At 42.7% G+C, this 21,814-nt stretch overlaps 1 protein-coding gene across 1 annotated transcript in view; it reads right to left on the reverse strand.

Moving 5' to 3' along the window:
- The window catches only part of Eml6 (EMAP like 6), a 272,708-nt gene that overhangs the window by 39,243 nt on the left and 211,651 nt on the right, over positions 1-21,814 (reverse strand). Inside the window, exons 21-26 of the mRNA XM_029483123.1 lie at positions 21,427-21,554; positions 14,157-14,298; positions 11,218-11,370; positions 10,909-11,040; positions 3,767-3,855; positions 2,156-2,332 (exon numbers count right to left, since the gene is read on the reverse strand). Coding sequence (XP_029338983.1) covers positions 2,156-2,332; positions 3,767-3,855; positions 10,909-11,040; positions 11,218-11,370; positions 14,157-14,298; positions 21,427-21,554 — 821 coding nt within the window. The remainder of the gene's footprint in view (positions 1-2,155; positions 2,333-3,766; positions 3,856-10,908; positions 11,041-11,217; positions 11,371-14,156; positions 14,299-21,426; positions 21,555-21,814) is intronic.

Consider the following 21,814-nt stretch of genomic DNA (forward strand, 5'->3'; position numbering starts at 1 on the left):
ATGGGGGACTTTTGGGATAGCATTAGAAATGTAATTGAGGAAAATACGTAATAAAAAATATTAAAAATTAAAAAAAAAGAAGTCCAGGTGTCCTGTGACTAGCCAGGTTCTATCTGAAGCAATGGTTCAACTTTAGCAGCAACAGAAAGAAAAGAAAAGAAAAGAAAAGAAAAGAAAAGAAAAGAAAAGAAAAGAAAAGAAAAGAGAAGAGAGAGAAAGAGAGAGAAAGAAAGAAAGAAAGAAAGAAAGAAAAGAGAGAGAGAGAGAGAGAGAGAGAGAGAGAGAGAGAAAGAAAGAAAGAAGGAGTGGCCTCATAAAATCGGAAAGAAAGATGGTTGCAAAGCAGGGTGGAAAGTGATGAATTTACACCCTTAACTGCCATCTCAACTAGCAGGCTACAAGCACAAAGGCCCTTGCTATGAGTCTGGGGACTGCCAGCTCATCAACAGGGAGATGTGCTTCAGCCTGGAGCTTCCACAGAAACAAATCAATACCAAATAGGAGGGGCCAGCCCCCAGCATGGAAATACCACATCTGCAGTCTATGCAGCTTGCCCTGCTGGGAGACAGAAAGTGCAGGCACCACTTTACAAAGCTCAACAGTCATGCCAGCACGGTGGGTGGTGCAACAGCAGTGGTGCTTGCCTGAAGGATACAAGTACAAAGGTCCTCAGAGAGGTGATCATGGAGGACAGGGAGGTGTGTGGCAACCAGGAGCTCACACAAAAACTGTCCCTGTTCCTGCAGTGTGACATATATACATAGTGACACACTGCAGTTTCCAATGCCACTACCATGAATAAATAAACAACAGAGAAGTAAGATGGAGGAATGGAATGGTGTGTGTACAGTGGAGAGACACTACATTGGTGACAAATGTGAGAAAGCTTCAGTGGACTGGGGATTGAGAAGGGCTCATGGTGGTGTGCAGCAGCCTGGAACTTGTGCAGACTCAGTCCCCAAAGCACACTGGGCAGCCTCAGGACCACCCTGGCTCTGAGCAATGACAGGATGTCTGGGATGAAGAACAGTTCATTTTCTGGATTTGATTTCCTTAAAAGATCTCTATGGTTCACAATGCTCCTGGAGGCTATGTGTATGTTTGAGGCCTGTGCTACCCCTGGAGGCCACATTGGTGTCTGTTGTCTGGGTTACCTTGGAATCCATGTTGATGTGGGTGGCTTATACTGTTGCCTGAGGCTATATTGCTGTCTGTGGTTCATGCTGCCACCAAGGCCATGTTTGGGTCTGTGGTCCTGTTGCAGCCATGGGCTCTGTTGATGTCTGTGGGCTGTGTCACCAACAAAGTCCAGGCTAATGTCTGTGGTCTGTGCTACTGCCTGAAGCCATGTTGATGTCCAGGGGCTGGGCTGCTGCCAGGAACCATATTCATGTCAGTGGTCTGTGTAGTGGCAGAGGGCCACGTTGATGCCCATGTACTGTCATGAGACCATGTTGAAGTCCATGACACAGTTGTCACCAGAAACTATGTGGAAGTCCATGATCTGAGCTCCCGATGACTGTAAAGGGCAAAATAGCTACTTTTGCAGTGGTATCAAGGACAGCAGTCTCACAGTTGAGAAAAAGAGATAGGCAGGAAGGAAGAGAACACTTACAAACTGTGATAAGGATGCCGGTATGTAGCTTTCCACAATTGATAGCTTCTGGCATGGATGCAGGTAGGGAAGGACTCAGTGTTTTTTTTTTTTTTTTAAGGGTGCTGGTCACTGGGAGTTTGGCCGTAGTATCTGGGGACCACTATATCATGAGAACTTCACTAAACTCATCCACTTAAAAACAGCATCAGGGAAGTTTCTATACAACATTACAGAAGTAGTAAATACATTTCTGGCTGCTTATGTATGTAAATAAAAAGAACCATTCAAGCCGGGCGTGGTGGCGCATGCCTTTAATCCCAGCACTCGGGAGGCAGAGGCAGGCGGATTTCTGAGTTCGAGGCCAGCCTGGTCTACAAAGTGAGTGCCAGGACAGCCAGGGCTACACAGAGAAACCCTGTCTCGAAAAACCAAAAAAAAAAAAAAAAAAAAAAAAAAAAAAAAAAAAAAAAAAAAAAAAAAAAAGAACCATTCAGGTACATCAGATAATTAGGGTAACTAATGGAACAGATGAAATCTATGACAAATATACAATATTACCTTGACAGGATATGAAAAAAGCTTCACAAAACCAAAGTCATCCCCAGTTGCTAAGAGGGAGCCGTCTTTGGTAAGATTGGCAGCATTGACGTCAGTCACATCACTGTGAGCAGGCCAGATTCCTTCACAGGTGGGCCCCAGGACACAGGTCCATGTGTCCCATTCTATCTTCTCAGCCTGCAGGGAAGAACAGTGTGATCATTGTGTATAGCCTCATTTCTTCTTGTTGTATTTAAGAGGGATGATTTTTGGGACAGCAGGCATTTGTGCTGGGTGGTGAGATGCTCTAATTCTTAGCTGCCACTGTTGTCTGTCTTTCTTCTTCTTTTTTTTTTTTATGAGCCAGGGTCTCATTCTGGAGCCCAGGCTGGCCTTGAACATTACAAGTACATAAGCATTGTTTCTAACAACTGAGTTGCATACTTATAACATCGTTTCTCACTAGGCAAACACTACTGTCAAATATACTCAAATGTTTTCTCTACAACAAAAGCATACTTTGGAATTATGGAACTCTGAGAACAATAAAGGTTTGCGAGATTTTAAATAGATTTTTAATCACTATATAGTCCATGAACTAGGTCAGTTATTTTTAGCACACTGCAGGTAGCCATGTTTAACAGCATGCCTGACCTTCACCCCTTGGATGCCAATATTGTCCTTCTCCATGGACAATGACAAATTTTCCTGGAGGGAAAATTGCTTTCGGGTAGGAATTATTGAGCTAGTAGATAAAAAAAATATTTTCTTACATTTGGTGTGTGTATATATATATATATATATGCCTGTGAGTGGGGGTACTCACATGCTACAGTGTACGTAGGGAGGTCAGACAACAACTGTGGGAATCACTTGTCTCCTTCCATAGTGATGTTTCTGAGGACTGAACTAAGACTACCAGCCTTAGCAGCAGGTTCAGACTCTACATTTTTCATAGGCCTGATCTCAGTTATTGAAAAATTACTTATGGGGCAAAGGGCATAAGAAAGACATGGGAAAAAGGAAATAGTTTGACATTGGTCTAGTTGGACTTCTGTTTCAGAAGGCATCCTTCATTATCATTATGGAAAATATTGCTTATTATTACAAATGAACACTGGGAAAATACCTGAAACATTTACAGTTGTAAAAAGCATTGGACAAAATGGCATGATGAGGGGAAAGGGAAATGTGCTGTCCAGTTAGTTAGCATACAGTGTCCTCAGGAAAACCAAACAGCAGAATACTATCACCATGACACAGGCAGCCCATTTCCTCAGCAGCTAGGAAAGCAGGTCATTAGTTCATATTTAAGAAATTAAAGGTGTAAAGGTAGATGTGGCCTGTGTTCATAAGTTGACAGGTTTGATTAAAATCCATATTTTCAACCTACCATAAATATATATCATTTATTTTCATTTTATGTTCACTGGTACTTTGTCTACATGTTTGTCTGTGTGACGGTGTCAGAAGCCCTGTTAATGGAGTTACTGCCATGTGTGAGCTGCCATGTGAATGCTAAGAATTGAGCCCAGATCTTCTAGAAGAGCAGCCAGTACTCTTAACCACTGAGCAAAGTCTCCACCAACCCCCCCAAAAATATCTTTTAAAATCTTTATGTAAGGCAGTTACCTCTGATGGCCTTATTGTGTGTTTTCTGCCTCTTGGAGCTTCAAAGAAAAGCTGTTCTTTGGCACCTGAATTAACTTGCAGTAATTTCCCTGTTATGGTAGAAATAAATGGTAGGAAGAAAAGAACAAATTAAACTGTGCATTTATCGTTTTGTTATAAGATACAAAGTATAGCTGCCACAATTTTATTCATTCTAGTTAGTCTAATCAATTGAGTCAAAAGTATGTTACATTATTCCAAAAAGCACATAAATATCAACACACAACATGGAATAATCCCCAAAACTCTTCATTTAGAAAACATGGACCTCATAAAATTTGACCTTGAGTGTCTGTCAAGTAACTAGAATCGAGTTTGCTGTTTTCTCGGCAGCACTAACATGAACTCTATTTTTAAAAAGATTTTTAAATTTTTATGTGCATTGATGTTTTGCCTGAATATATGTGTGTTCAAGTGTGTCAGATCCTCTGGAACTAGAGTTATAGACATTTGTGAGCCGCCACATTGAACTCTGGTCCTCTGGAAGAGCAACCAGTTCTCTTAACTGCTGAGCCATCTCTTCAGCCTCAAGGACTAATTTTACAAAATAAAATTTCCACTCATTTACCCCACTGCTGTCTACTAAGAGGTGAAGGCAAACAGCCTGCCATGAGTCTGGCATCAGAAGTGAGATTCATGTGGACACTGCATTTGCTAAGTTCTAAATTCTAAATTTGCCTTTCAAGTTAGGGACACACAGAGCAAACTACAAATACTGACCCTCCCAACTTTGTCTTATCTGAAAACTACAAAAGGAGAAAAAGGCTATCCTTAAACAACTGAGTGACTGGCCTTTCAGCCATTCTGATATACAGGTATGATCTCATCACTGATGTTGAAAAAGATTCAGCTTCCAAATTCTCCTCTGAGGGCAGCATCCTTCATGACTGGAAAATGTCCTATGTTGGAGAATGGTGTCTACTATTTTTCTGTAATGGTTTAATTATGGAAAAATTTCAGGCTTGGACATGAGAATAGTTTAGAGAACCACAATGTGTCCATGGTCCAGCTTCCACAACTAGGAAGTCCCTTGACTCGAGACCCTCTATTGACTGCCTCAGCCCAGACATCATGTATTTGCTCCGTCAATAATTTACATAAAATGCTATTTCCCCTTTGCCCTACAACTGTGTATCTAGGAACTTTGAGGTGCTCTTGGAAAAATCAATACCTAAAGATTCCTCTGTGGTTTGCATGCATGCGGTTTACATGTTATCTGTTAGACTTGTTACATGGTCTGACCTGAGGAAGGTCTAAGTGAGTGTTTTCAAGTGATAAACTAAGAAATGAAGTTCTCCAGTCCCTTCACTGCTGATCCTAATAGTTTCTCATTTGGTAAATTATCACATGACTGGGGGTGGGGCGGCACACAGACTCTGCGACTTGAAGGATCTGAAAGAGGAATATGTGAAATAGACAAGATTTGCATAATATGTGATAAACAGGAGAATGGAGAAAAACAAAGCAGGAAATGAGGGCAGCTAAAGGCGCTTTCCCTGCTTAGCATTAGAAGGAAGTGAGCAACCATTACGTTTCTAATGAACTAAACAAATCTGCAAAGAAATTGTATTATTAGGACTTTCAAAAATGGCTGTAAAATATGTGGGAAACAAGATTCAGACAAGCCATTTTTCTGAATGACTTCTGAGATAGAAGGTACAGACAGAAAACTCAGAGGGTTTTAGTTCTCACGGCATCTCAGCAGCTCATTTTACTATCTATAGCTTTAAGGATCATAATTTATAATTAACCTCCTAATACTGAGCTAGCTAGGTGAGGAACTCACTGCAAGGGAGTTAGAGATTCGAGAGAGACAAGCCCGAGCAGTACCACACATCTGTAGGGGATCGATCTGCTGGCTCACCCCTCCACAAAAAGCGTCTCTACTGAAGGCCAGTTTAACTCTGGGAGCTGATGCTGACCCAGGAGGAACCAGGCCCACACTAGGCTAGATAATCAAAAATCTGTTTCTCTCAGGAAGTTGCCATCAGGGATGCTGAATCTGTGGGTGCCCAGCTGGGATGAGATGTGGATTTTAGAACTGAGAGTAACATTTGGGGGCAACTGAAACTGGAGAACATGCAAATGAATTCTTCTCGTCTCGTCTCGTCTCGTCTCGTCTCATCTCTTCTCGTCTCTTCTCGTCTCTTCTTCTCTTCCTCCTCCTCCCTTCCCCTCCCCTCTCCTCTCATCTCCTCTCCTCTCCTCTCCCCGCGCGAACTCAGAAATCTGCTCTTAAAGTCAGTTCCTTGGCTATTGTTTCCTACTCTTAGATCTATGAGCATTCTAGATCTCTCAATAAACTTATCCTTCATCATTATTTTGAATTTGAGCTAGTTTGAGTGGGCTTCTGGTCCTTGCAAGGTATAATATGACTTAAAAACAAATACTTTTTAAAAAAGAAAACCATAATTATGGGTATGTGTTTCCTCCCTTTTTAAAATTATTACAAGAAGAAACATTTAGGTCACCACTCTTTCATTCCCTCTGCCTGCTGTACAGTCTTTTTCTTTGCTTTCTCTTCCTATTTCTGCCCACGAGTGCATGTATACATACACACAAATATACCTAAACACAAACATACATACAAACATCCACACATACACAGAAACATACACACACACACATACAAATACACACATACAAACACACACAAACACACACATACAAACATACCCACACACAAATACACCCACACATAAACATATACACAAATATACACACATACACACAAATATACACAAACATACACATTCACACATACACGGAAACATACACACAAACACAAACATAATATACATATATAAACATATACATACACAGAAACATACATACACACAAACACAAACATAACATACATATACAAACATTCACACATACACAGAAACATACACACAAACACAAACATAACATACATATATAAACATACACATACACTGAAACATACATACACATACAAACACACAAACACATCCATACCACCCCACACCCACTGAAATCTAAGGACAAGGAGCAGATGCAAAGATGAAAAGGTCTGCACTTTTCATCCATATAGTATTGCCCCAAATAATAGAAGATGAATTATTTCAGAATTCACATTTTTATCACTAGAAAAGTCTGCTCACACAGAAAACAGGGCAGAAAAACAAAACAAGCAAGCAAGCAAACAAACCAAACTGACCAACAACCAAACAACCAAACAATGTCCTCACTGCTAAGGAGAGAGCCAGTCACCCAGAGCAAAAGCCACATGCATTAACCTGGTTGCCACATCACACTATGGTTGTACAACTCAGGATAATTCCAGAATTGTACTACATGAATCAAACCAATGTACTATATGAACCAAATCAATGCCAGACCATTTGCCATGAAAAGAGAAATGAAGTGTCTTGTAAGGGTTCCAACTGTTGATTGCCTAAGATCATATAGTCCTACAGTTTTCAGAAATGAACTTTTGCTATCTAGAATAAACCCTGTGTTTTGTCTCTTCCCATGTATTCTTTTCTCCAGTGTTCCATGCATGAGCTTTCATTTGGGGCACTGATGTTCCTGCAAAAGCAAATGAGCTGTGGTTGCCATGGACACGAGGGCTGCTGAAGCTGAGGCTGCGCCTGCACCTACACCATCCCTACTCCTGCCATGCCAGCTGGCTCTGGCAAATGCTTTCACTATTCTGATGAGATGAGATGAATAAACAAACTCCTGCATCTAAATCTTGCTCTTTACCCTGTCTATGTTCTCTGGGTCTCTGCTACCAAAAGGTAGGCTGGTCTTCAGGAGCATGGCACTTTCCTGAGATGTAGCACCTTGGGACCTGGCATATCTGGATGACATAGAGTTCACAGATGATGGGACTGTAGTTAAAGTAGGCAAGTGGTATGGGTGCACCTGCTCCTATTCTCCAGATGGCACAGACTTTAGAGATAACACATGTTCTACTTGCTCTGAAACTATAGGGACCACGGGGTTTGCTCCTATTCAAGACAGAGTAGATTTTAGAGATCACATTTATTCTACTCTTCTCTCAACCTATAGGGACCACTGGTCTGACACCTTCACTGACAGAAGGACCAGAGAGGGAGGTCAGTGCTTCTTCAGAAACCCTGGCCTCTCCCTCCTTGTACTCTGAGTGCCTCTCCAGTCCTGGAGGCTAGCCTTGGGTAGAAGAAAGGGCAAGGTATTGCACCTCTTTTTCTCCCTTTTCAACATTTTGAGGTATTTTATAAGACCCTCTCTCAGTTGCTCCCCCTCTTCCATAGCAACAACACTGCCAACAGTCCTAGCGACCATGAGATCCACGTTCTCCATTCCTGGGCCTATACCCGAGGCACTGAAAACAGGGTCTTGGAAAGATACTTGTGCACCAAGATTCATAGAAGCATTGTCATAATGGCTAAAGTGTGGAGGCAACCTAGGTGTGTATCAATAGATAAACATGCAAGCAAAATGTGGGACAGACATACAGCCCGCTATCATCTGCCTTAAGGGAATTCTGACACAGGACATTGCATGGATGATTCCTGAGGACACCATGTGGAGGGAAGTGAGGTAGTAATGAGAAGACAGTGTTGTGTGGTTTCACTAAGATGAGGTACATAGAGAAAGTAGCTATTTCTAGGGTCTGACAGGACAGCTACTGTGTGCTGGGTTGAGAATTCTAGTCTCACAAGAGGAAGTGAGTTTTGGAGGTGAGTAATGATAATAGTCATACAACAAGGAGAATATGCTCTGTGCATGAGCTGGTATATTTAATAATGATAACATGTTTATATATTTTGCATTTGAAATTACTTTAAAATCTTCCAAATAAAAATTTCATACATCCCATTTTTCTGTTGCTCCTTCACTTCCAACATAAAATGGCTGAAGGGTTTCATTCCCCTAGCAATGACTAGGGAAGGGAGTCAATGTCCCACATAACGCACAGTATATGGTGGTGTGTGCGGTGAACTCAGAACTGTTATCTTCCTCCATTTTACACAGAGAGAGAAGGGATAGGAACATCACTGCCTTCTGGAGTCTTTAAGACAATAGAGCAGAGAATACAAAAGTAGAGGGTGGTGAGAGGCAGCTCTTTCCACTCGATTCTTGGCCTCAGGAAGGAAAGGTGACTCAAGTTGCTGACCACAGATCCCATCTCATGCCCTTGACTCTGTCTGACCTGAAAGCCAGGGGGACTTATATGATTTCCCTTACCCTTGTTGGGACTGGCACCTTTTACATTAAGTTACATGTTTTCCTTTCTACTGACTGTACTGCAAAAACTCCCGCAGGCTATAAAGCTCAAACAAAGTTCAAATTCTAGTGCAGCACAGCTAAACATCTGCCTGGCCCAGTCTGTGACTATCTCAAAAATTACCTAAAATGAAGTATGATTTATTAAATATAACTAATTAAATAAAAATAGCAGTGTCTCTACAGGAACCTCTTCCTGGGTCAGACTCTTGTTGCCTCTCTCTGACTTTCATCAGTTGATTTTGGGAATGTCCCAATGAAAATAACCTGCAGATACCCAGTGCCTCCAGAACAAACTCAGCATGAATGAATGTGATGTAAGAGTCCCTTTTGACTCTGTCCTTGTCTGGATTTCCACATCCCTTCCTTCTACCCACTCAGCCAAGGGTTCCTCACCACTTCTTAACCATCCACTGGTCCTCCTCCCAGCTTGGCACCACATTCCATTTGCTGGGAGATCCCCTTCTTAACTTTACTGTCTGGTGAGCCATACCTACAAAGACATCTTGGATTTCTCTTGGAGCTATCTCCTCAGAACAGACACAGCACTTGCTGTTTTCCTACCACAAGAGACTATGACTTTTTTGCAAGTGAGGATCCTGCCCACTCCTAAATGCGTGCTCTGGACTCTTAGCATCAACCATGTCTCCAGACAGAATCTAACAGTGACATGCTGTGTAGCACTTACAGGGACTCAGAACTTCTCATCCCATGCCTACGTCATTGTGCTTTTATATTCTTTTAGAACTAGCCCATTTCCCTCCCTAAATTATAAGGTTTATAGAGAATAGAAGCCATGTCTTACTTCTAGATCCACATTTTTTGACTTAAGACTTTGCAAATGGTAGATGCTAGATGTATTTTTTTTATACTTTTTATTAGGTATTTTCCTCATTTACATTTCCAATGCTATCCAAAAGTCCCCCATACCTTCCCACCCACTCCCCTACCCACCCACTCCCACTTTTTGGCCCTGGCGTTCCCCTGTACTGGGGCATATAAAGTTTGCAAGTCCAATGGGCCTCTCTTTCCAGTGATAGCCGACTAGGCCATCTTTTGATACATATGCAGCTAGAGTCAAGAGCTCCAGGGTACTGGTTAGTTCATAATGTTGTTCTACCTATAGGGTTGCAGATCCCTTTAGCTCCTTGGGTACTTTCTCTAGCTCCTCCATTGGGGGTCCTGTGATCCATCCAATAGCTGACTGTGAGCATCCACTTCTGTGTTTGCTAGGCCTCGGCATAGTCTCACAAGAGACAGCTATATCTGGGTCCTTTCAGCAAAATCTTGCTAGTATATGCAATGGTGTCAGCGTTTGGAAGCTGATTATGGGATGGAACCCTGGATATGGCAGGCTCTAGATGGTCCAATGCTAGATGTATTAAATAGACAGGCCTTCATGGTTTTGTGGAAGTAACTTGGCAGACACAAAGGGGAAGCTAGGCGCTTTGGAGAAAGATAAATTCAGGTGAGCTGAGTATAGCTTTCTATCTCTGCCAAGAGCTGAAAATTGCTTGAGACATCAGGGGCTGAATTCCTGGAGAGGGTCCTGGTCAGGAAGGATGAGTAGATAAAAGCAAGGACAGATCATATGCAATGCAAAGCATGGCAACTCAACATACCACAGGCTTTCTTGATCTTAAGCCACAGTGACTTCCATTAATAATGAGATGCTTATGGAATAGGAAAATTCTCAAAGTGTTAACATTAACTGCTCCTGGGTGGTCAGGTTAGCCTGGGCTATTGGGTTATCCTCATACACTGCCATGGATCTCCTTCCTGTTTTTTACTAAAACTCAATTCCATTCTCTCTGGAAATGATGCATGAGTTTAAGTTTTATCTTAAAAACCACAACCTGTTTTACCTCTAGAGTCCCAGTCAATGTGTGTGATGTAACTAGAAGCTCCTTTACAGATGCCAACCCTCTTGCTTGTAAGCACATTGTAGATATCCACGAAGTTATCATGAGATGCCACAGCAAGGTATTTTCCTGTATCTATAGAGACACGTATGAAGTTAACAGCAACACAGTAACAGAACACAAGTTCACCTCCAGGAACTTAAGATTTTGAGGTGGGAGAAAGGTCAAAGAAACTTTTAGCATAGTCCATTTTTATATAAAAAATTTTAAGATTGCTATTTAATTTTTTTTAAGTATTACTGCCATCTTCACCTTTTGAAAATTTTATATCAGAGATCATTTCTTTTCTGTGATGGAAGGAGAGCATGTCTTCCACTGTGTCAGCATTCACCACCAAGAAACTTCCATCATTCAATCCAACTGCTAAGGCTTTCCCATCAGGGGAGAAAGCACAACATCTTCCTCCTACAAAATGACCGAAGAGAATCATAATTGAGCACTTGGCTGTTGAGTAAAGTACACAGGAGAAATATGCATGTGTATGCAGTCACGTGCTTACATGTAACTGGGCCTTTAACACCGCTACCCAGGTGGGAATTAAAATGTCATCATTTGGGGAATAGTGAGATGGTCCTGTGGGTAAGAGCACTTCTTATGGAAGCCTGACAACCTGAGTTTGAACCTGAGAATCCATGGTAGAAGGAGAGGACCAACTTCCAAAAGTTGTCTGTAGATGTCATGTGTATATGTGTACATACAACATAATAAATGTATATTTTAAAATCTTTGAAAAATAGCATAATTTAAATGTCTTCTTCCCTCCAGAGTATCAAAATCATATTTTAGGGCTGGAGAATCAGCTCAGAGGTAGACAGCACTTGCTGTTCTTACAGAACCTCAGCATGGTTCCCAGCACCCACATCAGTAATTGGCTCTCCACTTCCTGGAACTACAGCTTCCAATGCTCTGACATGCCCTTATTTGGGCATCTGCATGCACATGTGCATTCCACCACACAGATACACACAATTAAAAAATAAGTCTTAAAATACATTTTCATTTTCCATAATGTTTTTCCATTTATTTCTTTATCTTGGAGTATCTGGGCTTTTTAAGGTAGCTAGGTGAGTCAGTGCAGGAGAGGGTTAGGTAGATAACATAGCTCTCTGAGAAAGAGGACACATTTAAGAACATGAGTTCTCCAATAAAACTTCTAGACACCATTTTTTGGACATCATGACTGGAAACACATTTTTTTTTTTAAAATTTAGAAACCCTCTTAATTTTAGTTTTTCTGCTTCATGGATCATAATGCAGTCAAGAGGTAGAAGAGTTGAGTTGGCACAGTCCAAGCCATGCTGCTTTGTGCTGGAACAGCTCAATCTGGCTTCCATAGGGAGCCACACCTGTGCTGATAGATGGTGAAGCTATGTAAAGCTAGTAACTTGGAACTGGCTTACGTAAGCAATCTCTCTACTCATTTGTCCAGTTAATGCTTACCTTCTGTGAGTCTGTCAAGTCACTGTAGTGAGACAGAGAAAAGACCAGCTAGCCCTGGGGACAGTCATTAGGGTAGGTGAATCATAATTTACCATACAATTTAGGCCACGGTTTAGAGCAAAAGAAGAGATATTTATACCAGGATAGCAAGGGAAACTAGAGGAATTGTTATCTAAGAAGCAGCAACAGTTGCTCTTTTGAACCAATATTTAACCTAAAGAATAAAGTCCACTGACTAGCTTCTACCATAAGGCACTAGTTTCATTTTACAATGCAAGTTAGTGGGCAAATGATTCAATTATTCAGAGCATGGCTCTGAATTTGGTTGAAATCCTTGCCCCACCTGCTGCCAAGTTGTAAGAGTCCAGGGTAAAGTGAGGCAATGTGGGGAGATAGTGACAACCAGTGTGCAGGCATTAGGCCACCGTGCTGCAGTGTGCACTGCTTCACTACTCACTAGGTAGATGGTGCTGGATAAAGTACTATAGTAACCTGTCTCCATTTTCTAATCTGTAAGTGATATGAATGGTGGCCTTATGCACCAGGTCTCTGCAGAATAAAGGTGATATACCAGTGTGGTCTCTGGCTCACACTGATACTACCAGTCAGTATGATTTCATTTGGCACTGTTCCTTTAGAATATGCCCTATGTCTCTGCATACAGAATGACCCAGTACAAAGGTTGAAAGGACAGAGCCCAAACTCAGCCTTTCCTGTCTTAAGAATTTTTGTTAGACCTCAAGGCTCAGCTCTCTTGTTGCTTCCCTAAGAAAGCAGTGCTAGGTGGCAAGTCTGAGCTGAGCTTTTGTGGCCTCTTGCTCATGTGGGATCTTTATCTACTCTCTGCTTGAAGCTGGCCCAAGTTGTTTGTGTTAGAGGCTCCCTTGCCTCTTGGTGTCTGGGTGGGTCCAGGATGGAGTTTGTAAGACTGGAAGGTAGAGAACTGGCAGGCTGAACTGTCTGATCCTCCAGGCACCTCCTGAAATGCCACCATCTCAGACATTCCACCAACCACTCTGTCCTTTTGTCTTTTAAAGCTCAGAACTTGCGAGGACACCTGCAGTTACTGGTGGCACCACAGTGCATATTCCTTGTCATTTCTTTAAACCCTACCCACTCCTTTATAAAGAATCCTATTTTTAGGCCCTTCTCAAATTACCTGAGTAAGCAGGCCAGCTGCTGCTGGGACTCCTTTCAAATCTTGTCTGTATCTGATTCTAAAGACGGGACTGTTCTCTCTGGGCTCTTAGGGCCTGACATACAGAGGTAGTCAAGAAGCGTTTGGTGAACTGTTATCTCTTGGCAGATGTCTGTATTGTGTGCAGATGTCCAACACACATTTATGACTTCAAAAATATTTTTTTCTACTAAACTGACTTTCTACTTTCCATAAATGTTGGAGACTGTTAGTCATAGATATAATTAGTGTTTTTCTCCCGTTATTTTGTTTTTACAAGCTGACACACTTCAGCTCTCAATGAGAAGAGAACTCAGGGGCAAGCAAGCACGTGTAGTTCAAGCAAAGTGAATGGGGCTGGGGCAATCTGAGATCAGACTAGCTTTCTGGAAAGTCTCCATGCACTCTTAATTTTCACTGCACAGTGAACCCTGAATTGCCTTGCTCGTATTTTTGGGTTTGAAACAGGTGCTCTCATTAAACAGTGGTTGAATGAGTAAGTGAGTGAGTGAACCCAACATAGTCTGTTGCCTGTAAACAGACACCTTTACCTGTAAGGAGATGTCTTACGTACCTTTTTTAAGTTTCCGTACAGCCAGCATGCGGTGCTGGGAGGATAATTCCCAGATCCGAAGTGTTTTGTCATCACTTACTGTCGCGCAGATGGGCAGGAGTGGGTGTGCTGCCAGCCCCCACACTTCCCCTTCCATGTGTCCCTGTGGGAGAGGAAACAAGGCAAAGTAAACCCATGCTTTCTGCCCAGGCGAGAGCACCTCAGGCTGAAAGTGCCTCAGACAGGTGAGCACATGAATAAACAGCCCCCTTCAGCCACAATGGCCACACTATTTCATTTCTTATGAATGGCCTAATTTAAACTAGGTGTTTCTGAGACAAATCATTTTTTTTTTTTTTCAGAAAGTAAAGCATAGGGCTCACTGCTTATGGATAGAAGATGTTTTCTCACCTAGCAACAAATATCCAGGTACATGGCAAACTTTCCACCCCTCACCCTTGTTTTGTGTATGTGTGCACATAAGGATGATTACACAGTGTTTCTATTCTTTATGTGTGAAGGTCGAGGTTAACATTGGCTGTCTTCTTTAACTGCTCTTTACCTTTGACAAGGCTGGCTGACAATGAACTCCAGGGAAATACTTGTCTCTGCCTATCTCCAGCCGCCAGCTTTGGAGATAGAGATGTATGTCACTACACCTAGATTTTTAAGTGGGTACTGGGGATCCAAATTCAGGTCCTCATGGTTGCACAACAAACACTTCACCAACTGAGAAATCTCCCTAGATCCTTATCCTGCTTTACATAAATACACTATGTAAACACATTGTGGTAAAACTACTTAATCCCATTGACACCAACTACTGCCTTTTATGAATACATACTCTAAAGTGTAGGTGCCATCCACCCTTGTCATGGAACTAGAGAGCAATACTCTTGTTTATACACTTGTAGTCCTTCAAATGCAGTGGGTTGGGTTTCTCCTGTCCCAATACTGAGGACTGAACTTAGAGCCTCATGCATGCTACTCAAGCATTTTACCACTGAGCTACTAGATGCATTTAGTCTGGCTGAAAGGAAATAAACCTAAATTCTGACTTGGAAACTCATAGGTGCAGCTCAGACTCAGTATTTGTTCATACACTGGTGTGCCTGTGTATGAGTCATGTCTTTGTCCATACCTCCAGGCTTCCCACTGCGATGCTTCCCAGAGGACCTTAAACCTCTAAACCCGGTGCCTGATTTAAAGGCTTCTAGACTCATACTCCTTTGAGATCAAACTTGGCCACAATACCCATTATATAATGACTTTAAATGGCCGCCTAATGTTACTTTTGATCATATCATTATAAGGGGTCTTTACAACTATTGCCAGTGATCTGGAAGATGGAAGGAGGTTTCCTGTGTTCAGGCTTTTTCTTACCTTCACTCCAAACTTTCTCTCTGTGCTTCCTTGTTTCCCAATTCAGCTCCTTCTAGCTATGAAATCTCAACTAGACAAAACTTCTACTGTCCTTGATCCAGCTAACAAGCCTCTTCCTTACCCATTGGCTTCTTCAGCTTACCCTACTGCCCTAGCCTCTTCAGCTTCCTGCCCTCTTCTAACTTCTGCTCTAACCATCCCACAGGGAGGGACATCACTCCCAAATCACCCTTCAGCCAATCTCCTAGGCCTGGTCATGGATAACTGAAGGGGCCCAAGCTTCCTTGTCCAGATCACTACCATCACTAACAGGGAGCCCTGTGTAGTCATTATTATGCTATCAGATCAACCATCTCCCTCCTTTTGGACACTGGGGTCACTTACTTGGTCCTGATGGAGTTTTGGGGATCTAACTCTCAGGGTAGGGGGTAGCCTTACCAACCTTACCAGACCCTTTAGTTGCATTTTTAGGGGTGTTCCTCTCACCTATTCTTTTCTGGTAGTGCCATGTAGCCTTGAGCAGGCTGGCTCAGACCTGTTCTGCCTCTGTGAAGGAGACCACCTAGGGTGGAGTCTTCCGACTTAGATAGGTCTATTGTTCTGCCACCTCTGTGCTTTTCTCCAAGATGCTGCTACCTGCTGAGTGGCTGAACCTGTCTTCCTGAGCTGATCCTGAATAAGCAACAACCTGGCGACCAAGTGCTGACAGCCAGGCCACAAAGCATCAAGAACCTGGTGTGGTGGGGGATGGTCCTTCCCCCTTCATAAGCTCAGACTCTTAAGTAAACTTTGGGCCTTGATCAGTATCTTGTGGTCTTGTTATTTTTCTTGCCATTTCCTCCCATGCAGCCCCAGCCTCCCCTTCAGGAACCCAGTTCCTGTAGCTGCAGACAGCTACAGTGCCATTGTGTCCTGTCCTCTTATTAGGAAGGAATCTTCTAGCCAAAGTGGGAGCCTCTATTTCTTTTGTCCCCACTTCATTCACCTGAACTGAAGCTTGACAGCAGTCTCTCTCCCCCTTCTTCCAGCTACCCAACCTACTGGCTCTGACATGTCATTTTCTTTGCCAGCCCCCAAGGTGGATCCCCAAGTCTGGGACATCCAGAACCCCTCTGTTGCTAAACACCATTCTTCTGTTGTCATCCAATTACAGGATTCTACCTAGTACATCATGCAAGCTCAGTATCCCCCCCAACCCCCCTCTCTCCAGAGCCTCAGGGGATATAAGCCTCTCCTTGACCTCCTAAGAAAAAAGTTCTCTATCCCACTTCTTCCCCTTTTAATACCCACTATACTTGAAGTTAAGAAACCCAACAGACCTATCTCCTGGTTCAAGATCTCAGGCTCCTTAATTTTGCAGTGGTTCCTCTCCATCCTGTTTTGGCTAACCCTTATATGCTTCTTTCCACTATCCTCTCAGGGACTTTTTATTTCTCAGTCCTAGATCTCAAGGATGTATTCTTTTCTATCCCCCTAAATGCCCAGTCACAAACCATCTTTGCCTTTACCTGGACTGACCCTGACACTCACGTCTCTACCTAACTCACCTCAACTATTCTACTTCAGGACTTTTGGGGATAGCCCATAACTATTTGGTCAGGTCGTGGCTTCTGACTCTTTGTCTCTTCCTAGATCTAAGCTTATTCAGTATGTTGATGACATTGTCATCTGTGGTCCCTCTCTATAAATTAGCCAAACCAATACCTGTGCTCATCTAAGTTTCCTATCCAGCTGATGCTATAGCATCTTACCTTCTAAGGTCCAATTGCTCACCCCTCAGGTCACCTACTATGGACTAACACTCCAACCCACAAAGCCATTTCCTTAGACAGAAAAACCTAATCCAGTCTCTAGCAGTCCCCTCTACTAAAGAGGAGATTTTTATCATTCCAATATCTTGCTTTTTATGTTCCTGGGTTCCTTCTTTTTCCCCTCCTTTCTTGCCCCTTATATGAAGCAGCCTTAGGGCTGACACAGGAACCTCTTCTCAAACCTGTTATTAAGCCCCTTTAAAGGCTCCAACAGGGCCTTCTTCGGGCCCCAACCTTATACATCCTGGACCTAATCTGTGCCTTCTTCCCTATGTAACAGAGAAAGAGGGATGTGCCTTTGGGGTCCTAGGTCACCAACCAGGACCCTCCTTTGCACCTATAGCATACTTGTCAAAGAAATTAGACCTAACCATCCAGGGAAGGGCATATGTGCTTTACCAGATGCTGAACTTCTTATGTGAGAATCCAACAAATCAACCTTTGGGTTACCTATCTCTATCTTCTCTTCTCATTACCTGTCCTAGCTCTTAACTTACAAAGGCTTATAGAGTGTACCTCCCTTCAGGGTTCTTTCACTTCAGGTAGCACTAACAGAAGATTCTACCCTTACTTTCCAATCATGCACACCTCTCAATATCTCAAGTCGTCTTCTTCGACCAAATGCTGTTCACTTCCCATTTCATTCCTGCACTGAAACCTTAGAGGAACTATCGTCCCATCCCTTACACACACAGGAGGGCACATTGTCTCAGGCCATCTATACCTGGTACACAGATGGCAGCTCCTTTATATGTGAAGGATCCTGGAAAGCTGGCTATGCTATGGTGTCAGATATGGAGGTGGTTGACGCATGGCCCATCTCTAACCACACTACTAACCAACAGGCTGAACTAATAGCTCTTACCCATGCCTTTCAATTAGCATAGGGACAACCCCTAAATATCTATACAGACTCTAAAGCCATTCTAAAAGCCTCCCATCTCTCTGCAACTATTGGAATTGTCCACTGCTGGTTCCACCAGACAGATGACACTAAGAGAACAACTGGGATGATGAGACAGCTAGAGCTGTGACCCTCAGGAGCCTAGACTCATCTTACCCACCACAGGACATTCTCATACTACAACCCACATCCCCCTGTTACCCTTTGACACTCATCAGGTTCTGTCCTATCTTCAATAGCTCTTTCACCCTAACAGCTAAGCCTTATCTTACTTTGCTAAAACCTACCTACAGCCTACCCCTAAGAACTTGTGTTTCTTAAAATCTATCACTGCCTCTTGTAAATTCTGCCAGATGTCAGACTCCTACTCCAGGTATCATAGCCTCCCTTTTCCTACCCACAAGGCTAGAGGTTCCCTCTCTGGGAGGACCAACTGGCAATGACTTTACCCACATGCCACTATCAAATGTGTCAAGTACCTCCTGGTCTTGTTAGACACCTTCTCAGGGTGGATGGAGGCATTCCCTACCAACAAAAGGGCTCAGTCTCTGATCTCCTCTGTGAGATCATCCCTTCATTTAGAATCCCAGCCTCTCTCCAGTTAGACAAAGGTTCCAAATTCACCACTCAAGTTTCTCAAAGCCTACCTCAAAGCCTTCAACATCTGTTGGTATTTTCATATTCCATACCACCCTCAGTCCTCAGGAAAGAGAGTGGACTAACCGCTTCTTAAAAACCACCCTTGTCAAACTGTAATGGAAATCTCACTTCAAGAGGGCAAAAGTCCTACCTTTGGCTCTTTTCAGGCTATGGGGGTTTCCCCAAGAGACCTCTTTTCATTTCACCTTTTGATCTCATGTATGGATGACTAGGTCTGACCTGATTTTTCACCCAAACCCTCCCCTTCCCTGATCACCTACTCGTTTCCTTACTCTGTTGTCTCTGCTCCCTCCTATGGAACTTTACTGACCGCCATCTACCACAGCCATATACTATTGCCTGTCCACTCCCTATCAACTTTGGAGATCAGGTTCTTCTCTCACCTCTGGACCATTGATCTTCATTCCTTCCCCCTAAATGTCAGGACCCTTCAAGGTAATCCTTGTGACCCCCACAGCTGCTAAGCTTGAAGGATTCTCATTGGATTTGCCTCAAGCCCTTTCCCCTCCACTCCAAACTAACTACTCCTCTTATACATCGACCCCAACAGGATTCATCCCTTAAGCTTCAGAGGACATTGGGACCAACCACCTTGTCCCCAATTCCAGAAGAATGAAGCTCTCTGGTCAGGCAGTTGTGCCTACTGGATTGTTTAGCCACTCATCTCCTGGTGGATATCTAATTCAATTCTATTTCTTTGCTACTGTGACAATATATATATATATATATATATATATATATATATATATATATATATATCAGCAAGAAACATACATGTACAAGTGTCTCTGCAGGAGGGTGCAGTCCTTGGGTGCATATAGAAATTCTACTTTTGAGAACCCTTCATGCTTTTTTCCATAATGACTAAACCGGTTTATACTCCCACCAGCAGTGAATGAGTGCCCTCTTTCCCACATCCATGCCAGCATTTTTATTTTTTAAATGGTAGCCATTCTGACTAGGGTGAGATGGAATCTCAAAGCAGTTTAACTTTCATTTCCCCAGGGGCTAAGTATGTTCAACACCTTTTAAACTACTTATTGTCTATTTGTTTCTTCTATTGAAAACTGTTTGTTCATTAACCCATTTATTTACTGGCAGTGTTTTCTTCATGTTTAACTTGCAATTCTTTATATAGTTTAAATATTACTCCCTTTATGGAGTGCAGCTGGCTAAGCTTTTCTCCCACTTTGTCGGCTGTCTGCTCACTGCACTGACCATTTCCTTTGCTGTATGTTTCCTTTCCTTTCCTTATGTAGTCACATCTGTTGATGTAGGGTCTATTTCTCATGTTATTAGAGTCCTGCTCAGAAAGTTCTTGACTGCAACTGTTTCAAATGCACTGCTCCCCTTGGCAGTTTCAACATTGCAGGCTTTAAGTTATGGTGGGCCGTAAGTTATAGAATGAGACAAACCCTTTTCTCCTCAAGTTGGTTTTGGTCTTGGTGTTTTATCTCAGCAATAGAAACCTGGATTACATAGCACATTTCTTCATTTCTCCTCAACACACCCTCTCATGGCCCAATATGCCTTTGAACTTTCGAGAACAGTGTCATCAGACCTGACAGGACTCCTGCCCATCTGTGATATTTGAATCTGGTTCTACCTAAGCATGTTTCCTAAGGGAAGGGGATGAGGAGAACATAATGTAGCTGTGTGAAGCAAGGCCTAAAGAAGTGTGTGAGGAGCAGCTAAATTATCTTCAGTTTTATGGACCAACAGATCAAAAGGAGATATAGCTATGGTGCCTCACCCACACTTTGATCTGATTTGGATGATAAGATTCTGAACTTTGTACATGCATTATCAAGGGATAAGGTTCTTAGAGACTGTAGAAACTGGTTTTACATGTGGCTGGGATATTTGTAGTTGGTGGCCAGGAATGGAGTGCAGACATGCTCCTGGGGTGACCCCTGCAGAGCCTCTGATTTTCAGAAGTAGCCTAGCATAACCACCTCCTCTTGAGTGTGGCATGATCTGTGGTTTGACTCTAACCAGTAGAATGTGGCAAGGGTGACAGAAAGTTCCAGAGAACATGTGACTTAAGTATGTTTTAAGTATGTTGCATAAGATCATAGTGTCTTTTTTTTTTTTTTTTGGTCTTGCTTGCTATGAAAAAAGTAAGTATATGAGAAATCCTATGTGTGCCAATGAATGCTAAAGGTAGTCTGGGCAACAGCTAGCAAGAAAATAAGTGTCATTTCTACAGCCACAGGAACTAAATTCTGCTAACAGCCTAAGAGAAGGGAAGAAATTCTTCCCTCTGCTGCTTGAGCCTTAGCCTTGATTACAATAAACAGAGAAACCAGTTTAGCTGTGCTCAGGCTCCTGGTCCACACATATGGTGAGGTATTAAGAAATGAGTGCTGTTGTTGGTCTCCAGCCATTCACTGCACACCAACAGGTAGTGAATACCATACTGGAGCATCCCAGGAAGTTCTGTGTAATCTTTACACCCCATGTGCTTCCTTTTTCCCACACCATTCTCAGCCTTGATGTAAACATGGTTTGCTACATATAATAAATGAGGTACCTGAACAAGCAGGGTCATCGGGCCACTCTTATCAATTTCTAGAATCTCTCCATTTTTTGTCCCCACGAGAATGTGTCCATGCCCTAGGGTAATTGCACGAATTGAAGGGTTATCCTCCAAAAGTAGTCCTGGGAAGAAAAATGCTGAATTTAGTAAACACCACCAAGGCAGGTTAACATAGTATCTTCTATCTCCAAAGTGCTGGGTGACAGGTATTCTCTACAGATGAAATAAGTCAATTCAAGCCAGGTTTATTGGGGACAGCTCTCCGGTAGGTTCACCAATCTCACTGGAGTTTACTGAAATCACCATGGAGAAGGAGACAGAGGTGAAGGGGGTGGGAGGGGAGAGAGAGAGAGAGAGAGAGAGAGAGAGAGAGAGAGAGAGA

The sequence above is a fragment of the Mus caroli genome, chromosome 11, assembly GCF_900094665.2.
Source record: "Mus caroli chromosome 11, CAROLI_EIJ_v1.1, whole genome shotgun sequence".
NCBI classification, from domain to species: Eukaryota; Metazoa; Chordata; class Mammalia; order Rodentia; family Muridae; genus Mus; species Mus caroli.